We start from the raw sequence: 21998 nt of genomic DNA on the forward strand, positions 1-21998 counted from the left end.
ACCTGATGTGAAGAGCCAACTCAATGGAAAAGACCCTGATGCTGGGAAAGATTGAGGACGAGAGGAACAGGGGAGACAGAGGATGAGACGGTTGGATGGCATCACTGATTCAAAGGACATGAGTTTGAGCAAACTCAGGGAGATAGTGAAGAACAGGAAAGCCTGGCATGGTACAGTTCATGAGGTTGCAAAGACTGGGACACAACTTGGCAACTTAACAACAACAAAGGACCCCTATAGATAGATCAAGAGAAGGAGCTGGTACTTCCACCACAGTATAAAAATGTTAACTTGAACTTTCTGACTTTTGACCTCACACCAACCTTATTAAACCTGGTGTGCTAGGGTCAAAGCCTCAATAGTTTAATGTCTCCATATAACATGCCTCCAGTTTTCAGGTGTGTGGGTGAAAGTTATCCACTTGATTGCAAGAGAGAGAGAGAGAAGGCCTAGTGGTCTATTCCTACTTTAAAGAAATCTTATTTTAAGCTCTACAGTTGAACTCTGAATTTTCAAGTACCAGGTTCCTTCAAATCCAAAGCCTTTCTTCAGTTCTATTGGGCAGAGTCTGTCTGTAAGAATATAGATATTTATTTCAATGTTCTACAACTTTGTTTAAAATTCTTATTTGCTTCTGTCTTATCTCCTAAACTTTGATCTAATAAACTGAGGCTTTAAAAAACATCTTTATTGACCTTTATGTTAAGTTTTAAGGACAGATATATATGTATAATTATTTAGTTATATGTAAACTTTTAGCATTTATTATGAAGTTTAATCAACAAAAATTAAATACAAGAGTAAAGTTTATATATTTAATTCAAAATTCAAAAAATCTGAAGAATCCTATTCAATAAAACATAATTAATACAATTTTAAAGTGGTTTCATCTCATTCACTATGGCATGAACTTATCCAAAACACTTCTTGTCATAAGGTATTTTGGGTCACTACAAATTCATTCAGTGACTTACCTCTTCTTTTCCTAACGTTACCAGAATTTCTTCATTCAGGGGAATCACTACAGGAACAAAACAAACAAAAATTATACATATGCTTAGTTATTTCTCAAAAATCAAGAATTTGATTTTGTAGTTTCTAAGATACCGCTTTCCCTTTTCATTTATATAAAATAGAATGTTTATGAGATGTGTACAGTTTTTATAAACATTTTTAACACCTTTATATATATAGCCAAATTATATATCACATTAGACAAATGTGATATTTTCACATTTTATTTTCAGTGCTTTTTTTTCTTATTTTATTTTCCCAATCCATCAAAAACAAAATTAATATTCTACAGTGTGTTTCTTAAATATTTCTCTGTGGTTAAATGATTCTATGCATACAAACACAGATCCAATGTATACAGTCTATGCATATTTGTACATATACAAAAAAAGGGTTATTAATTTTGTCATTCCCGGTTTTACAAGAATGAGATCATATCATACACATTACTCTTATTTTCACTCAACAAAACCCATATGGAAATCCTGTGTGGGTGTCATTCATCTGGAGTAAGTCAAATTCATAATTTTAAATCAATGCATATTCCACAGGGTAAATTCATCAAATGTGTTGAGCAATTTCACTACTGATTGAGCACTAACTTCGTGTCTAGAGTTTAGCCTCAAAAAACAATGATGCAGGAAACATTCTTTTATTTATGTCCTTATACACTGATTCTTTCATTTCTGTGGGATAGATTCCCAAGAAAGTGAATTTCACAGAAGAAAATGTGTATTTTGAATTTTAAAATAGGATGCTAGATTCTTTTTTTTAATTTTCTGGAAGCAATGACTAAGAAACAGCAAAAATATTATAAACTCTTCTAAAAATTCTGCCAGTCTGATGAATATAAATTAAAAATCAAATCCTTATATTTACAAAAGTTCAGTTCTTATACTAAATTTATTTTTCCTAATAAAGTGCTACTAAAATTTCTCAAATGGTATACTACTGGAAACTTTCTAAGCTTTCTTCCATGCTAGAGGGTTTTCTAACAGAAAAGAGATATGTAATTCATAAGCCCTGTAGAACTATATAGGACTAATTATAGGCAGCCCTGGGATAGCTATACAATGAAAAGGATTCTAAGAATAAAAAGTTTAAAAATCTCCCTTTTGACAAGTGTGACCAAAAGTAGCACTTCATATTCAAACAATCATTTCAACCAATATGGCAGGCTCTAAGAATATAAAGATTTTTAAAATCTTTCCAGTGTGGCAGTCTATGGGATTCACAACCTTAAGCAAGGTGGGTATTTGACCAACCAGTCAGTGTGTTCAGTGCTGGCAGTTCAAGGTCTTTATGTAAGATTATAAGACGTCTGGAAGGTAGAAAGATATACAAGTGTGATGTTACAGAGAAGTCTGCTTTGGATACACAGACATGAAAGCTGTGGAAATTTTGTGTCCTCTCCCTATCCTTCCATCCATTCCCACTCCACCAAAATTCATAATTTGACGTCCTAAGTTCCAGTACCTCAAACATGACTGTATTGGGGCTGGACCATAATTAAGTTAAAATGAGGTCAACAGGGTAGACCCTACTCCATTATGAATGGCTTTCTTATACAAACAGATTAGAACACAGATGGGTGACCATGTGAAGACACAGGAAGAAGATGGTAGGCAGTCTACTAGCCAAGAAGAGAGGCTCAGAATAAACCAACCCTGCCAACACCTTGATCTTGGACTTCTATCCTCCAGAACTGTGAGGGGGGGAAAAAAAGCTTCTGTTGTTTAAGCAACTCAGTCATGCTACTTTGTTATGGCAGTACTAACAAACCAATATAGAAGTCATTAATACAGACATAACACATTAAAATAGGAGCAGAAAAATATAATGCTGAAATAGAGTAAGAAGCAAAAAGCACTGAACACCAACATTTTAATAGCAGAGTATACGTGGTCTTTGAGATGCCCAATATAATGCTGGAGGAGGCAACAAGATACACGGTTGAATATAAATTAAAATCATAATTGTACATACATACATATCAGAGGTGCTGAAATTAAAAAGACTACTAGATGGTAGAGAAGACATAAAACAATGGTGGACACTGGCATAAACATACTAGGTTGGTGCAAACATAAATGCAGTTTCAGATCGTGAATTTTAAATCATTATAACTAGGCTCAAACATATCTTTATTAATCAAAATAGGAACCATTATAATCAATACATTTTTGCCAATGAGAAGTTAGTTTATTCCTGTAGCATAAAAATCTGGGCTTCGGGATTTGACAAACTCTTGGAAAGCATTTTCTGCCTCCTGCTGGTTGTGGAAGCGTTTTCCCTGCAAAAGTTGTCAAGATGCTTGAAGAAGTGGTAGTCCGTTGGCAAGAAATCAGGTGAATATGGTGGATAAATGCAGCAAAACATCATAACTTCCAAACATTTTGGAAGCACTGGTTGTATGCTGTGCAGTTAGGTGTTGTTATGGAGAAGAATTGGGCCCTTTCTGTTGATCAATGCCAGTTGCAGGTGCTTCAGTTTTCAGTGCATCTCATCAATTTGCTGAGCATACTTCTCAGATGTAATAGTTTCACTAGGATTCAGAAAGCTGTAGTGGATTAGACCAGCAGCAGACCACCAGTGACCATGACCTTTTCTCGGGGCAAATTTGGCTTTGGAAAGTGCTTTGGAGCTTCTTGTTGGTCCAACCACTGAGCTGGTCATCACTGGCTGTCATATAAAATCAACTTTTCATTACACGTCACAATCCGATTGAGAAATGGTTCGTTGTTGTTGAGTACAGTAAGAAAACACTTAAAACGATGATTTTTTTTTACTTTCAGTCAACTTACAAGGTACTCACTTAACGAGCTTTTTCACCTTTTCAATTTGCTTCAAATACTGAACAACCATAGAATGGCCAACATTGAGTTCTTCCACAACTTCTTGTGTAGTTGTAAGAGGATCAGCTTCAATGATCCTTTCAGCTAGTTGTCAACTTCTGATGGCCAGCCATGTGCTCCTCATCTTCAAGGCTCTCATCTCCTTTGCTAAACTTCTTGAACCACCACTGCACTATATGTTTATTAGCAGTTCCTGAGAAAAATGCATTGTTGATGCTGCAAGTTATCTCTGCTGCTTCATCACCATTCTGAACTCATATAAGAAAAATCACTCGAATTTCCTTTTTGTCTAACACCATTTCCCTAGTCTAAAATAAATATAAAATAAACAGCAAGTAATGTCATTAGCAAAAAAACCATAAAGCTAGAAATGCACATTCAATGTATAATATAACCACATTTATTTAAGATTATATTCAAATATTAAATGGCAAAGTTCAACATTGCAAAACTGCTATTACTTTTGCATCAACCTAACAGTTTAAAACAAGAATGCAGATAAAATTGTTTAGGAAGAGAATGAGAAAAAAGAATCCTGATAACTGGAAGAAAATGGAGAGGAAACTAAGAAAGAGGAGACAGAGAGGTAGAAGAAAGCAGAAGGGAGACCTAAACAAAAAAAGAGAGTACAATCCATATAGAAGATTGAATACAGACATACATACCACTTAAAAGAATGCAACCTTTAATAACTGAAAAATATCTCCTAGCTGGGTATTATAACCACAGATTTTTAAGTAATTTTCTGTTTCTCAACTAAAGGCAAAAATACCGTTGGACAAATCAAAAGGCAACATAAAATGTATGCAGCTTTTAATGCAAGTATCTAAAATAATTTCTCTCTTCCACTATTTAAGTTTAATTCATTAGGAAACAATACAGTTTCTACTGAGCATATAAAATAGTGTCTATGAGGATAAAGTGATGGCTATAATAAAGTCTCTGTAATCAAGATTACTATATTCTAATGTGAGGCAGACATCCTCATCTATAATAATAAAGAAGTATGAAATTCTGTGTGTAAAAAAAGAAAAATAAGGTGACTTCCTTATAGCAATGGAATTTAGACCAATTTCAAGAAAGTTAAATACATCTTGAATTCTTCTCGTGATCATTAAATTAATTCAACATTAATTTATAAAAATACAAATCTAAAAATAAGAATCTTACTTTCAGGAGTTTCTTTTTGCCACTGACTAAGTTCAGCAGTCAAACATTTCACTTGCATAATTAATAATGACAGCTATTTTAAAAAAAAGAAGAGAATAAAACAAAGTTATTTCCTATGGAATATTCATATCTATTCATAGATGAATGTGTAAACAGTCTTAATACTTTAATACAAGTCCATAAAATGGCTAATGTAACAGCCATCTAAACTATAAAAAATTATCACTCCCAACATAATTTTCCTTTAAATTACATTAATTATAGACTATAAATTGTCATTATAGCAGCAATACAGTCCTAAAAATGATCATTTCTAATTTCACTATTCAACCTAAAAGAACCTAAGTACATTAAGTTTATTCTCTGAAGTAATATTCTTTAAAAAAAAAATGCTATTTCTTGCCAATTTTTTGGGACAAATTTGCTTGAAAGATGCTCCTTTTTCCCCTTTCTATGTACTTTTAGAAAAATTGCAACTAGTTTAACTGAGCAGTTATAGTTTAAATACATATATAAAAAATAATTATAAAATGAGACTTATTCCACAAATCACACATACACACACAAAAAAAGTTTTACTATACCAAAGTTTGTAAACTGTATATCCCTTTAGCCAAAAATAAATTAGAATAAATGTTTCTGATATTAGGTGATTCCAATAATTTTAATCTTGATAAATTACAAATCTATGTGATAAATCTGTTACCAGATTAGACCATAAAATTAACATGTATGTATGCTTAAATTTCTGGAGAAGGAAATGGCAACCCACTCCAGTATTTTTGCCTGGGAAGCACCATGGACATAGGAGCCTGGTGGACTAAAGTCCATGGGGTTGCAAAGAGTCAGACGCAACTGAGTGACTAACACATGCTTAAATTTTAGAACATTTTTATCTCTTCTACATAATTTTTATAGGTAGTCAAATAGATCAAAAACTTACATTTCAAAAATGCAATAGGGAGGCCTCCCTGGTGGTCCAGTGGTTAAGACTCCGCCTTACAATGTATGGAATGCTGGTTTAAACCCTGGTGAAGGAAAATCCCACATGCCACAGAACAACTAAGCCCATGTGTCACAACTCCTGAGCCTGTGCTCTAGAGCTCTCAAGCCACTGCTACTGAAGCCTGTGTGCCTAGAGCCCATGCTCCACAATAAGAGAAGCCACCATAACAAGAAGCCCACATATCACAACTAAAGAGCAGCCCCTGCTCTGTACAACTAGAGAAAAACCCTCACACAGCAGAAGACCCAACACAAAGATAAAAATTAAGTAAATAAATATTTTTTAAAAGGCAAGCAATAAGTATTCCTGTAATAACTATATTTAAAAGTTACCAAGTACTCTTTTTTTATAATTAAAATTTACGTATTTATTTTTGGCTGTGCTTTGTCTTTGCCGTGGTACATGGGCTCTTTGTTGCTGAGCTTGGGCTTTCTCTAGTTGCAGGGACCAGGAACTTCTCTTGTTGCAGAGCACGGGCTTTAGAGTGCGCTAACTTCAGTAGCTGCAGTGCAAGGGTCTAGTTGCACTCCAGCAGGTGGGATTTTAGTTCTGGACCCACAGATCAGACCACAGATCAAATCCATAGCCCGTGCATTGGCAGGCAGATTCCAATCACTGCGCCACCAGGTAAGTCCCTCAAGTACTCTTGTTTAATCAATCTTTAAAATACAGATTGGGAAGCTTAAAGACCCTACCCTGGATCATAACATTGGCTGTTGAATAGTCAGACGGAAAAACCTACTCTCTTTGAAAGATTTCCTTAATTATATAAAATGCATCTACAGGTATTACAAATTTTTTGCCAAAGAAGAGTTTAACATAATTTTCTTAGAGATAATTAAACAAGAATGTAAAAAAGATTTTGAGAACTATAAAGTCACTTATAAATGCTAATTATTATTATTACTATAAAAGGATAACAAATTCTTAAAAAGTAGAGTTTAAACTAGGCAAAACTATCAAAATGATAAGGACTCTATATCACTTTTCCTGAACATATTAGATCAAAATACATAAAATTACTGACACTCATTTTTTTAACCTATTAAAAAATATAATTTAACCTCATACTATACTGATAAACAGAGAAGGCAATGGCACCCCACTCCAGTACTCTTGCCTGGAAAATCCCATGTATGGAGGAGTCTGGTAGGCTGCAGTCCATGGGGTCGCTAAGAGTTGGACACAACTGAGCGACTTCCCTTTCACTTTTCACTTTCATGCACTGGAGAAGGAAATGGCAACCCACTCCACTGTTCTTGCCTGGAGAATCCCAGGGATGGGGAAGCCTGGTGGGCTGCCGTCTATGGGGTCGCACAGAGTCGGACACGACTGAAGTGACTTAGCAGCAGCAGCAGCATACTGATAAAACTCAGCTCTTACCTTTTAAAGCTCAGCTAAGGCAAATACACAAATTATATCTGATACTGCTATAAAATTAAACCCTTTCTAACAAAGAAAAGAGTAGTATTTCTAAAGTGATTTTTTTAAAATTTGAGAAATCCTACCGTTTTCCCATTTAAAAATCTAATTTCTTCCTTTAGAAAATGGACTGAGCTTTAATATTGAAGTTTTTGAAATGAATAGATATGCTGAAAAGAATAAACTAAGCAAGCTTGAAATTATCCTTAAAAGCCTGCTTGCAAGGTTGGCCCCTGGCATCTAGGAACCTGGATCTTAAGTAGGTTCCCACCAATCTGATAAGAGTGGCTCTCTGTGCCTAAACTGTGAGAAAATACAATTTATACTGAACACCTGCTTTCCTCCTAAGAGTCTGGTGTTTTGATAACTGACAGGCAAAAGGGTGCCTATGTAACTACCTCCCACAAAAAACTTTGGACTCTGAGTCTCCAATAAGCTTCCCTGGTAGACAATGTTTCACACTCTTCACAACTCAATGGGGTAATTAAGTATGTCTTTTGTGACTCCACTGGGAAAGGGTCCTGAAAGCTCATGCCTGGTTTCCTCTAGACTTCAACCCATGTTTCTTTTCCCTTTGCTAATTTTATTCTGTATCATTTCAATGCAATAAATCTCAGTGATGAATATGATGACTATAGATTGAGTCCTCTGAATAACTGTAGAGAACCATCAAATCTGCCGGAAAAGGCAATGGCACCCCACTCCAGTACTCTTGCCTGGAAAATCTCATGGATGGAGGAGCCTGGTAGGCTGCAGTCCATGGGGTCGCTAAGAGTCGGACACGACTGAGCAACATCACTTTCACTTTTCACTTTCATGCATTGGAGAAGGAAATGGCAACCCACTCCAGTGTTCTTGCCTGGAGAATCCCAGGAACAGGGGAGCCTGGTGGGCTGCCGTCTATGGGGTCACACAGAGTCGGACATGACTGAAGCAACTTAGCAGCAGCATCAAACCTGGGAGGAATGTGGGAGACCCCCAACACAATAGGAAAAGACATTTTGTGGATTCTTTGGATAATGCTATTACTGACTATCTCAGGATACTGATTATTTACCACTACCTGAGCACTTCCCTCAAAACTGATGTTTGGCTTATTGCCCGAAAATCATTCAGGAATCTTACAGGCTTCATCACTAGTGATTCTGATTCAGAAGGTCTCAATTTCTACAAGAAAAGAATCATGTTTCCCAAGGAAACCAGATAATTTATTTATTGTACAATGATTTCCCAAATATAATATTCAGTTTTACCCTGTACAAAAGAACATTATTTACTTATTGATGGATACAAACCTTTTACAAAAGATGATTTAATTTTTTATGACCAGTTTTCAAAGCTCTGCTATAATAGGCACTTTTCAAAGTGACAAATAAGCATTTTTCTTGTCTCTTTCTCATTCATTCTCATTTATCACTGAGGAGTATTATGCTCATAGATTTTAATGTTTTCATATTGTTATAATCAACTGAAGACATTATTTTTTTTGATGCTCACATGATACCAAATATGGACAGCTGAGTGCCTTCAATAGGTTCCAATGTCTTTTGACATGCTCCCAGTATTTCTGGAGAACTTTCATTGGAATTATTTGCATATTTAACTCTGTTCTTAGAATTTTTATTTTAAAAACATTTTTAGCTTTTTATATGGTCAAATGCATCTAAATTCTTTTACCATGTCTAGATTTCTATTATTAGCCAAGCCATTTTCTTCTGTCTCTACCAAGACTGCACAGTCTCCAGCTTTTCTTAGGTTTTCATAGCAATTCATCTAAAACTTATGTTTCTACAATAAAAGACAGAAGTCCAATTTTATTTTCTCCAGATGAATATCTAGTTGTACCACTATTATTTATTAACTAATTCATCTCTTTCCCAAAGATTGTGCTGTCATCTCTGTCACACTTTAAATTCTTAACCTGTTGCACTGAACCACTGGTATATTTCTAAGCTAATTCTACAGGTCTTTGATTATTCAGATGAATAGTTTAATCCTTTTATGAAGCTTAGGGTAAAATTAGTCAAAATTCCACACAGAAAGTAAATAACTGTGGCTACTGCACCTAACACAACATAGGACAGTCTTTGTTCTAATTTTTAACAAGGTATCACGATAGCAGCCAATGAGCAATTCACTCTGTGCTGAATGCACGTGTAGTTGTTAAAACATAAATAATAAAGAATTTACTTATAACAGATTATTCAAAAAGTTTTTAGAATATTTCTCTTAAATCAGAAAGAGGAGAAAACTTTCCAAATCATTAAGAATATAGGTAGTAACAAAAATGTTATACTTGGCATAAATACAAACACATTTTGTACCTAAAACACAATGTATTCTACTTTTAGGAAGAACAAAAGGAATCATACCTGAGCATTTGAATCAGTGAGCGTCTCAGTTCCAGTAAGTGATAATTTGTTTTGACACTTGATTTAAAAAGAAAAGAAAAACAAATCACACACTATATACCATAGACAATTTCTTTCCTCTATCCTTTTATACCAATGTAATATTCCTCTAAAACAATATACAAATATCTTATGTATGAGAACAATCTTTAAAATCCTTACTTCCTAAGCAAGAGGATCAAGAAGGAAGCCAAACAGGTCCCAACATGAACACAACAAAAGTACAAGTGGACTCTTGACTCAACACAGAATGAAAAAATGAGCATAAGAAAAATAAAAACTAATAGCTAGGGTGAATTAGAAAGTAAATAATGGAAAAATGGGAAATAATAGAACAAGGAGGAAAGCAGTACAGAAAGATAACAAAAAAGGTAAGAAGACAGTTAAAATCATATGAAAATAAAATCATCAGGAGACATTGCTACTATGCTATTGAAAAAGAATTCACAATTGTTAATAGTGATTATATCTAAGTAAAAATATGGGCAACTTAAATGTTAATTGTGCTTATTTCTAGTTGCAATACTTTTCCATAAAAATTTTTTGTTATTTTTTAAATTCAAAATTCTATATTGAAAATATTTCAAAAGCAACACAGAGTATCTTAAAATTTCAGTAATCACAGAGTACCAAGGATATATGTTCAAAAAATAATAATTTTTTTAAAAAGGAAAAAATAAAAAACCATTAACCTGCCTTAATGTAAAATTTTACTGGGAATAAGATGTAAAAAAATGTCTATGGCCTGTATCATATATTACACAATTTTGAGTATAACAAATTTTTACCAGCATACTATAGTGCACCAGAGTGATTCTATCTCATTAACTCAGAAAATGTACATATAATTCAATCAAATTTTCTAAATTAATTCATATTTTCACTCAAACCCCATTAAGTATAAAGTGTTCTTACTCTTTATATTCTCTGTCTTGGAAAATAAAACCACTAACCACTCAATGGCCCAAGCTAGTAATCTAACTGCTAAGTCACTTCAGTCATGTCCGACTCTGTGCGACCCCATAGACGGCAGCCCACCAGGCTCCCCCGTCCCTGGGACTCTCCAGGCAAGAACACTGGAGTGGGTTGCCATTTCCTTCTCCAATGCATGAAAGTGAAAAGTGAAAGTGAAGTCACTCAATCATGTCCAACTCTTAGCGACCCTATGGACTGCAGCCTACCAGGCTCCTCCGCCCATGAGATTTTCCAGGCAAGAGTACTGGAGTGGGGTGCCATTGCCTTCTCCTAAAACTATCTGTAATTCCCCATAACCATTTCACAACAATTAACCTCCAGGTCCTTTTAGTCCAATCTTCTTAGTATCTCTTAAATCCATTCTTCTATTGCAATGACATCTGGCTTTAGTACTTCTTACAGGACCACTACTAGAGCCTCCTGAATATTCTTTCTTTCTTTCTGTAGTCTCATTTTTCTACATTCCATCCTCTTCAAAACTACCAGAGTTATTTCCTCAAACAAGGTATCTCATAATGCCACTTCATGTTTATAATCCTTTAATAGTTCCCCATAATATTCATTCAACAAAATCCTTCATGTCTTGCCCCTAATTACCTCTCCAGTCTCACTCTACAAATCCTTCTTCTCCTAATTTAAATGTCATACTATTCTACTAAGAGTTCTCTAAATTCTCCCAACATTTATGTATTTTGTTCTTTCTACTTTGTATACCTCTCCCACTTTCACAGGCTAACTTCTATTTATCCTTTTGAAATGAATTCAGTATTATTTCCTCTTTAAGAAAGCTACCTTTGATACCTTCGGGCTAGGCTTAGTACTCCTTTTAAGTGTAGTCTTTAAACTTTACCACCATATTATAATTTGTGATTGCCTGAATTAGATGATAATCTCCTTGAGGACAGGGACTGCTAATTTTTTCTCTTTCTACAGCTCACCTAGTATAAAATTTCTAAAATGAATGCTTATAAATCTAAAAAATATGTAAGTATTTATCATATAATATAATGGCTTTCAGGGTTCCCTGGTGGCTCAGCAGTAAAGAATCCGCCTGCCAATCCAGAAGACACAGGAGATGCAGGTTTGATCCCTGGGTCATGAAGATCCCCTGGAGGAGGGCATGGCAACCCACTCCAGTATTCTTGCCTGGAAAATCTCATGGACAGAGGAGCCTGGCAGGTCCATAGGGTCACATATGGCTACGGTCCATAGGGTCACAGAGAGTCCGACACAACTGCACACGTGCATAACTGCTTTCAGAAATCAGTGTAATTCTTTCTTACATCTATTACTGAAATGGAATTCAACCTCACAGTAATTAATTAGTATATCACTTTTATGTCTTGATACTTACTTCTTCCATATCTTTCCACATTTCTTCACATTTTTTAACAAGTTCTTCTTCAGCATCAGCAACATCTTCCACATCTGTAGTACTATCTGGATCTAGATCTTGCTGATTCAATGACATGTGCCTTATGATTTTTGTTAACCTTGTTAAGAAAAACTAAAGTAAAAAATATTCATTTAACAATATTCATTGATACCCACTACCTGCCAGATACTCACCTAGAAGCTAAAGATGTAACAGTGAAGAAAACAGGCAAATATTCCTCCAACCAAGGAGGTTACATTTCACTTGAGGAAAACAATATAAACTCAAAAGATTAAAACAAATATAAATAAACTATAAATAAAATAAAAGATTAACTATACATATGTGTTATATATCAAACAGTTTAAAGAACTATGAAGAAAAGCAAGACAAGGAAGAAACATATGGAGTGCTCAGACAGGGGCAACATCATTTTTCACAAGGTGGTCATATAAGGTCAATGAGACAACTTAGCAAAAATACGAAAGACAGAAGGAAGTAAGACACATGGATATTTAGGAGAAGAGGCTCTAGGCAGGGGGAACTGTAAGTACAAAGGTCCTGGGGAAGTAACATGACTGCTGTGTCCTAAAGCAGTAAAGAAGCCACTGTGATTAGAGCAGAGTAAGGCAGAGAAAACAAGATGAGGTCAGAGGTCCTTGGTTCTTGAGGTCAGGTCACAGGTTGATGTCTCTATAAACTGCCACCAAAGCAAATGTTATTCCCTGTTCTGACAAGAGAGGGAAAAGTCCCAAAGCTCAACTTTTGCCCCCCAAAGTCCAGGCTAAGAGAAGGGGGGTCTCTACATGAGCGATTTCCCTTGCCTGGGAGCAGCCATCCAGCACTCAGCCTGGGTCTTCCAGCCAGTGCCCAGGCCTGGCTGAAGAGACAGCTCTCAGCTGGTAGGGCCCTCAGGGCCAGGTTCCCAGACTCTGCCCAGTCATTATCACTGAGGGAACAAGGTGCCCAAGACCCAGCCTGCCCTCAGTCCACCCAAATTAGGGCCAGGTCCCACACACTGTGACCCATGGATACTGCCAAGGTCATTTGATCACAGAGGCGGGGATAGGGGATATGTTCCCTGATGCTTCAAGGTGAGGGCTCTATATCTCTACAGGACACAGCCCTTAGCCTGTACTCTGGCCCCTCAGCTCACCCACCTGCCTGAAACCGGAGGGCCTGGAGAAGCTGGAGAGAAGCCGCAGAGAAGCCCAAGATCCACTTCACTGCACTTTCTGTTGTGAAGACCACTGAAAGACTGACCAGTGTTGGAGCACAACTTCTAAGCACCGTGCTAATGGCCACGCCCTAACAGTTTCATTGAAGTAAATAACAAAAATGGAGGTCACTGTTAACCTTCATAAAAGTAGCTTCAAGAGAATCATGGAAGTGAAAGCCTGACTGAAGTAGATTCAAGAGACAGCAGGCAAAGAATTGAACATATCCAGTATATAAAACACTTTTAAGAATTTTTTCTCTAAAGGGAAGAAACGAGGTCCCAGCTGCAGTAAGATACAAGGTCAAGAAAGTTATAATTTTTTTTAAAGTAGGATGAAATATAGCATCTTTATATGACATAGTAAGAGAAGCAAACATTCTAATGCAGAAGAGAAAGGAGAGGAAAAAAGAATAACTAGATCTAATGTACAGAATAAATAGATAAAATAATAATAATATAAAAAAAAGATCTAATGCACAAGTAGAGGGATTGGCTTAAGACAGATGTACATGCAGTTCATCCATTTTAATGGAAAGGTAGGCAGAATATTAGGGGCAAAGATACAGGAAGATGAATAAATATGTAAGCTTATGTAAGTTCTGTCTGGATTGCTTCTCTTTCATTAGTGAAGTGGTAACTAAGGTCATCAGCTATGAAAGAAGATGGGAAAAATGCAGTGGAGATTTAAGAAAGGGAAAAAAATATATAAAATACATATATAAAAGAGTGGAAGAGGGTGAAATAGTAGGATAACTGGGTAACATTAAAGCCCACTTGAAGTTAGTAGGCATGAATTTAAAGTGAAAGTAGAACGTGTTTGTGCGTTTTCGTCTATAGTGTAGCAGGACAGGTAAAAACAGAGACAAAATGAAAGAAAGACAAAGTCTAAATTAGTATGACCAGAGGAGTGAGTAGCTAAGCTAAGGTAGAGAATATAATCACTGGAGGAAAGGAGGTCAAGAAATAGAGAGGCCAGGTGATTTGGAAGATCTATTATTTATCAATAGAGAGTTTTAAAGATACGTAAAGTTATGTCACAGATTGGAGGACTCAATGTTTTAAGGATATAAAATTCTTTCCAAGTTGATCTATTCAATATTATTCCAAAATTTCAAAAGTTTTCATTTCTTTTTGTGGCATCTGACAAGCTAATTCTAAAATTTATATGGAAGTGCAGATGGTCAAAACAGTCAAGATCCTCACAAAGATTAAGACGGGAAGACTTGTTTTACCAGTTGTCAAACTTATTTTTAAAAAATTATATTAATTATGATAGTGTTCAATTAGCACATAGATAGGCAACTGAACAGTGGAACACAAAACCTTTCCAGAGTCACACATTCAGGGACCTATGATATATATTGCTTTTTTTTCCAGATATATTTTGGCCCATACACACTTTCCTCATTCTTTTTAACAAATGTGCAATTTTTGTGAGGAAAAATGAGCACAGATATATGCCTCAATCTTTATAGTACTCCTCCATCCCTCAAAAAATCCAAACCATAAAGAACAGGGAAAAAATATGTTTTTTAGATCTTAGATGAGGAAAGGCCTTTCTAGACAAAACTAAGTAAAATCACTATATAAAATTTTTAGAATTCTGAATGGACAAAGATATCATTAAAAAGTTAAAAGTTAAAACCCAAAAACTTAATAAAGAAATTTGTAATATACTTGGCATCCAAGAACTAATTTCTTAATGAATAATGAATGCTCACAAATTAATAGAAAAAAGTAACAACAAATCAGAAAAAATTTTAAAAATGACCACTATAAAAGTCAGGATATTAATTACTTTTGGATAGTGAGAAAGAGGAGGTAAAAGAAGATGGGAGGCTGTGATTGAGATGAGCCAAATGGAGAGACTTCTGCAATGATTACCAACATTTCATTTCTTGATCTGCATTGTAATAAGGGTATTCATCTTATAATAATTTATAAATTTTATATTTATTTTGTTGTGAGGTTTTTCGTATCTGTATTTATTTTGCAATAAGAAGGCAAACAATAAAAACACTCAAATAGAAATGAGTAAAGAAAACAAATGAGGAATTTAAAAAAAAAGAATTACATTTTATATAGAAAAATGCATTATCCTTACCCATGTCATAAAAATGCAAATTAAAATTATTTTTTCATTCAGACAAGCAATAATGAAAAATTAATTAAAAAAAAACAATATTGGCAAGAGTGTAAAACAACAGGCATGCATTGTCTGAAGATCAATCCCTTTGTAGGACAGTAGCAATATCCATTACAACTTTAAATGTATTTATCTTTTGAATCAGAAATTCTACTCCCAGGAATAATCCTACAGATATATTTGCATAAGTCTACATTGGTATGCTTTCTGCAACATTATCAATAATAACACTCATGTGAGTGAACTCTCCAATTAGACTGTCCTGGTTTAAATTCTCGCTTCAGAATTTACAAGCCTGATGACCTTCGGCAAGTCACTTACATTGCCGATGCCTCAGTTTCCTAATCTGTAAAACGAAGACGGTATTACTTACTTTATAGGATTGTTATGACAATTAACTGAGTTAATATATGCAAAGTTCTTAGAAATGTCCCTGGCATATAAAGAATTGTATCAGTATTGGCTACTAACATTAACAAAATGAATGTTAACTGGTAGAAGGTTGGTTAAACAATTTATGCCATATCCAAATGTGTTTACACTAAAAATCTTCCTTGCTATACACAAAAGATAGTTAAGTTCACAAAGCTATAAACAGTCATTAACAATTTTAGAAAATTTTTAAGCAAAAAATCAAACATTATATATGTTTTAAATATACCTTAATTTAGAAATTAAGTGCAAATTGATCCTTCCCCATCTTGCAGAATACTAGCCAATAAAATACATTATCAGTGAGAAAAATTAATGTAAAATTCTGCATGCATGTATATGTATAGATATTCAACAAGCTAGCTGAATGTACAACTCAATGTAACAAATAAATAAGAATACTTAAGGATTTAAATTTTGGAGAAGGAAATGGCAATTCACTCTAGTATTCTTGCCTGAGGAATTCCATGGACCGAGGAGCCTGGTGGGCTACAGTCCATGGGTCTCAAAGAGTCGGACACGACTGAGTGACTAACACAAGGGTTTAAATTTATCATTCCCCAAACATATACCCTTAAATCTACCTTTCTATAAAGAGAACACGTCCTCAGATATTTTGAAGTCCTCAGTATTACAATCTGGAGTCACTTACTGAAGAACAGTAGTGCTATATTTAGAGATACTATGCCATACAAACTTAAAAAATCTAAAACCAAGATTTAATATTAAAGAACCTCATACTATCATTGGAAGAATAATATACATGAAATAAATTAATAGGAAGTACCCATGTAATTCTAAGCTATATTTATTTATCTGACACATTATCTTAATGTGGGCCATTTGTCAGACACTGTGGTTCTAACTGTGTAGATGAAGTCTGTCCTCATGCAGCATACATTTTCAATGAAGAGAGACAATATAAATAAATGGACAACTAAATATCTGAAATTTCTCCAGGTAGTTGCAAGTGCTATAAGGTAGTAAATTATACAATAAAGACTGCAAGTGCTTTCAGAATTAACTATATCGAAGATCAAAGAAATCTACTGAGAAGAACAAATGGCTTAGTACAGTGCTCAGTACACAGTGCTAGCTCCCTAGAATGACAACGATTATGAGAAACTGTAAAGATGAAGGTTAGATTTGCTATAGAGATACTCTCTCAAAGAATTAAAAGCAAGATTAGACCAAGTATGAACATGAAAAATTTGTGAGACACAGAAGAAACTGGTGTGATTAGATCAGAAGGCAGAGAAGAAATGAGAATTTCTAGTTAGGACATGTCAAATAATGGGAGCCTTTAAAATTTGCTGTTGCTGTTGTTTAGTCACTATGCCCTGTCCAACTCTTTTGCGACCCCATGGACTGTAGCCCACCAGGCTCCTCTAGCTGTGGGATTTCCCAGGCAAGAATACTGGAATGGGTTGCCATTTCCTTCTCCAGGGTATCTTCCCCACCCAGGGATGGAACCCACATCTCCTGCATTGGCAGGTAAACTCTTTACCACTGAGCCACCGGGGAAGTCAGGGGGAATTTAAAATTTAGGGGCGGGGGGAACCTTTAACAAGTATTTCCTATGGGCAGTTACCTCACTGTATTTCGGGTCTGTGCGTGTGTGCGTGCTAAGTTGCCTCAGTTGTGCCTGACTCTTTGCAACCCTTTGGACTGTAGTCTGCCAGGCTCCTCTGTCCATGGGATTCTCCAGCCAAGAATACTGGAGTGGGCTGCCATGCCCTCCTCCAGGGGATCTTCTCCCACCCAGGAATCAAACCCATGTCTACTGTGACTCCTTCATTACAGGTGGATTCTTTACTGCTGAGCTACCAGGAAAGCCCATCTGGGGTCTACGACAAAGCAAAAGCAAAGAAGCAATTTATCTGGTTTGAAACAGGCAACCAGATGCCTTCTGAGTGGGCTTCTGGAGGACGTGTTTTAGGGAGACCATTTGACAAGAATAAACTGTGGAAAATTCTGAAAGAGATGGGAATACCAGACCACCTGATCTGCCTCTTGACAAATTTGTATGCAGGTCAGGAAGCAATAGTTAGAACTGGACATGGAACAACAGACTGGTTCCAAATAGGAAAAGGAGTTCATCAAGGCTGTATATTGTCACCCTGCTTATTTAACTTACATGCAGAGTACATCATGAGAAACGCTGGACTGGAAGAAACACAAACTGGAATCAAGATTGCCGGGAGAAATATCAATAACCTCAGATATGCAGATGACACCACCCTTATGGCAGAAAGTGAAGAGGAACTAAAAAGCCTCTTGATGAAAGTGAAAGTGGAGAGTGAAAAAGTTGGTTTAAAGCTCAACATTCAGAAAACAAAGATCATGGCATCTGTTCCCACCACTTCATGGGAAATAGATGGGGAAACAGTGGAAACAGTGTCAGACTTTATTTTTCTGGGCTCCAAAATCACTACAGATGGTGACTGCAGCCATGAAATTAAAAGACGCTTACTCCTTGGAAGGAAAGTTATGACCTACCTAGATAGCATATGCAAAAGCAGAGACATTACTTTGCCAACAAAGGTCCGTCTAGTCAAGGCTATGGTTTTTCCTGTGGTCATGTATGGATGTGAGAGTTGGACTGTGAAGAAAGCTGAGCGCCAAAGAATTGATGCTTTTGAACTGTGGTGTTGGAGAAGACTCTTGAGAGTCCCTTGGACTGCAAGGAGATCCAACCAGTCCATCCTAAAGGAGATCAGCCCTGGGATTTCTTTGGAAGGAATGATGCTAAAGCTGAAACTCCAGTACTTTGGCCACCTCATGCGAAGAGTTGACTCATTGGAAAAGACTCTGATGCTGGGAGGGATTGGGGGCAAGTGGAGAAGGGGACGACAGAGGATGAGATGGCTGGATGGCATCACTGACTCGATGGACATGAGTCTGGGTGAACTCCGGGAGTTGGTGATGGACAGGGAGGCCTGGCATGCTGTGATTCATGGGGTCGCAAAGAGTCGGACACGACTGAGCGACTGACCTGATCTGATTTATTGGATAAAAAAGATTAAGATGGCAAATTTTACACATAGGTCAACAAAACAGAATAAAGAGCCCTGAGGTAAACCCACACATATAAGGTCAATTAATTTTATGACAAATGAGCCAAGAATATATGACAGGGAGAGTCTTCTCAATAATGGTGTTGGAAAATCTGGACAGCCACACACAAAAGAATGAAATCATACCCAAAAATTAACTCCAAATGGTTAAAAGACTCGAATGTAAGACTTAAAACTCTAAGACTCCTAGAAGAAGACATAAGTGGCAACTTTCTTGTCATCGGTCTTGGTGATTTGGGGAGTTTGGTAAAAAACAAAAATAAACAAGTAGGACTATATTAAACTATAAAGCCTCTGCACAGCAAAGGAAACCATTAACAGAATGAAAAGGCAACTACTAACTGAATGGGGGAAAATATTTGCAAATCATATATCTGATATGCGGTTACTATCCAAAATACATGAAAAACTCAGACAAGTCAATACCAAAAAGTAATATGACTTAAAAATGAAAATGTTCCAAAGAAGACATACAGATGACCAACAGTTACATGAAAAAGTACTAAACATTATCAAGTAAATGCAAATCAAAACCACAATGAGGTACCATCTCACACCAGTCAGAATGGCTGCTATCAAAAAGTCTACAAACAATAAATGCTGGAGAGGGTGAGCAGAAAAAGGAACCCTCTTACAGCCTTGGTGGGAATGCAAACTAGTACAGCCACATGAAGAACAGTGTGGAGATTCCTTAAAAAACTGGAAATAGAATTGCCATACGAGCCCGCAATCCCACTGCTGGGCATACACACTGAGGAAACCAGAATTGAAAGAGACACGTGTACCCCAATGTTCATTGCAGCACTGTTTACAATAGCCAGGCCATGGAAGCAACCTAGACGCCCATCGGCAGACGAATGGATAAGAAAGCTGTGGTACATATACACAATGGAATATTACTCAGCCATTAAAAATAATGCATTTGAATCAGTTCTAATGAGGTGGATGAAACTGGAGCCTATTATACAGAGTGAAGTAAGTCAGAAAGAAAAACACCAATACAGTATACTAACGCATATATGTGGAATTTAGAAAGATGGTAATTATGACCCTATAAAGAACAGTCTTTTGGACTCTGTGGGAGAAGGTGAGGGTGGGATGATTTGAGAGGGTAGCGTTGAAACATGTATATTATCATAAGTGAAGCAGATCGCAGGTCTAAGTTTGATGCATGAGACAGGGTGCTCAGGGCTGGTGCCCTGGGATGACCCTGGGGGATGGGATGGGGAGGGAGCTGGGAGGGGGGTTCTGGATGGGGAACACATGTGCACCTGTGGCTGATTCACATTGATGTATGGCAAAAACCACTACAATAAAGTAATTAGCCTCCAATTAAAATAAATTAATTAATTAAAAAAAAAAACACAATGAGATGTTAGAGTGGCAATTATGAAACCAGTGTTGGCCAGGATGTGGGGAAAAAGGAATTTCCTTGTTCACTGTTGGTGAAAACATAAATTGGTGTGGCCACTATGGGAAATATTATAAAGGTTCTTCAAAAAGGTAAAGACAGAACTACCATATGATCCAGCAATTCCACTTCTGGGTGTTTATCCAAACAAAACAAAAACATTAATTTAAAAATATATATGCAGCCTTATGTTCATGGCAGCATGACTTACAACAGCAAGGACAACCTAAGTGTGTACCGACTGATGAATAAAGATAATCCAATACAAAATAGACAGACATATATAAGTACATTTTATTCAGCCATAAAGAAGAATGAAATCTCCTCACTGGCAACACCAATGGACCTTGAGAGCATTATGCAGTGTGAAATAAGTCGGACAGAGAAAGACATACCATATGATCTCACTTACATGTGGTATCTAAAAATAATAATAAAAAAGACAAGCTCACAGATTAAAAAAAAAAACAAAACACCCAGATTGGTGGTTGCCAAAGATGGGCAGGGGTGGGCACGCAAATGGGTGGAGAGGGTTGAAAGGCACAAACTTAGTTACAAAATAAGTAAGTCATGGGAATATAATGTACAGCGTGGTGACTACAGAAAATAATACTATATGAAAACATATATGAAAGTTGCTAAGACTTAAAAATTCTCACCACAGGGGGTAAAAAACATTTTGTAACTATGTATAGTAATGGATGTTAGACTTACTGTGGTGATCATTTCCCAATACATACAACATACAAACATTAAATCATTACACTGTACACCTGAAACTAATATACCTCAATTATATCTCAATTTTTATGGTAAATTTTGTATATATGTTTTTTTTTTTAACCACAATAAAAAAAATTCTTTTCAAATAAGAGAGCTTAAGTCCAGAAATCCACTAAGAGATGGAAACCTAGACCAGAAGGCCTGGGCCACTTAGGCGTGACTGGATTTCTGCCCAGTCCCTCCCTCCCCACTCCCCAGCCCCACCGCTCAACCCCAACAGTAACAAGCGCTCATTATCTTCTTCAGACTGTGTGTGAAAGAATCAAGAAGCTCAGGAAAAAAGAGGTTTGGCAAATCTCAAGGGAGGCCCGACAGTTAACTCGTTCTTTCAAATTCCCCACCCCTATGTCTTTCTCTCCTAACCGGTGGGATTCTAGAGCCGGAGAAGAACGAGACTCAGGCCTGGTGGGACGACAGGTATCCAGTTTCTCGGAGGTAAGGATCCCACCATAGGGGTCTGCAGCTCCATATCCTAGGAGTTGTCAACCGCGGGAGTAAGTTTCACCCGTTAAGACGCTCTCCCGGCCAAACGCTTACCTCCTCCGGACCACAGACCTCAGATCGCCTCAGCCTACTCCAGAAGTGGCTCTACGGCCCAGAACCCGCGCGCGCTGATTGCTGATTGGATCTGCTTCCACCCATTCCAGCCAATCCTGGAACTTGCTCGGCCGCTGACGAGAAGGCCGCGCTGCGGCTTCGGGA

The 21998-nt window shown here is 36.6% G+C and overlaps 1 protein-coding gene across 2 annotated transcripts in view; it reads right to left on the reverse strand.

The window, feature by feature from the left end:
• CENPK (centromere protein K) overlaps window positions 1–21971 on the reverse strand; it is a 36632-nt gene extending 14661 nt beyond the window's left edge. For both annotated transcript variants that reach the window (XM_070357528.1, XM_014477304.2), the window contains exons 1-5: window positions 21834–21971; window positions 12208–12360; window positions 9840–9896; window positions 5040–5112; window positions 975–1021 (exon numbers count right to left, since the gene is read on the reverse strand). In XM_070357528.1, coding sequence (XP_070213629.1) covers window positions 975–1021; window positions 5040–5112; window positions 9840–9896; window positions 12208–12324 — 294 coding nt within the window. In that variant the 5' untranslated portion in view covers window positions 12325–12360; window positions 21834–21971. The remainder of the gene's footprint in view (window positions 1–974; window positions 1022–5039; window positions 5113–9839; window positions 9897–12207; window positions 12361–21833) is intronic.
• Between the last annotated feature and the right edge of the window lie 27 nt (window positions 21972–21998).

The sequence above is a fragment of the Bos mutus genome, chromosome 20, assembly GCF_027580195.1.
Source record: "Bos mutus isolate GX-2022 chromosome 20, NWIPB_WYAK_1.1, whole genome shotgun sequence".
NCBI classification, from domain to species: Eukaryota; Metazoa; Chordata; class Mammalia; order Artiodactyla; family Bovidae; genus Bos; species Bos mutus.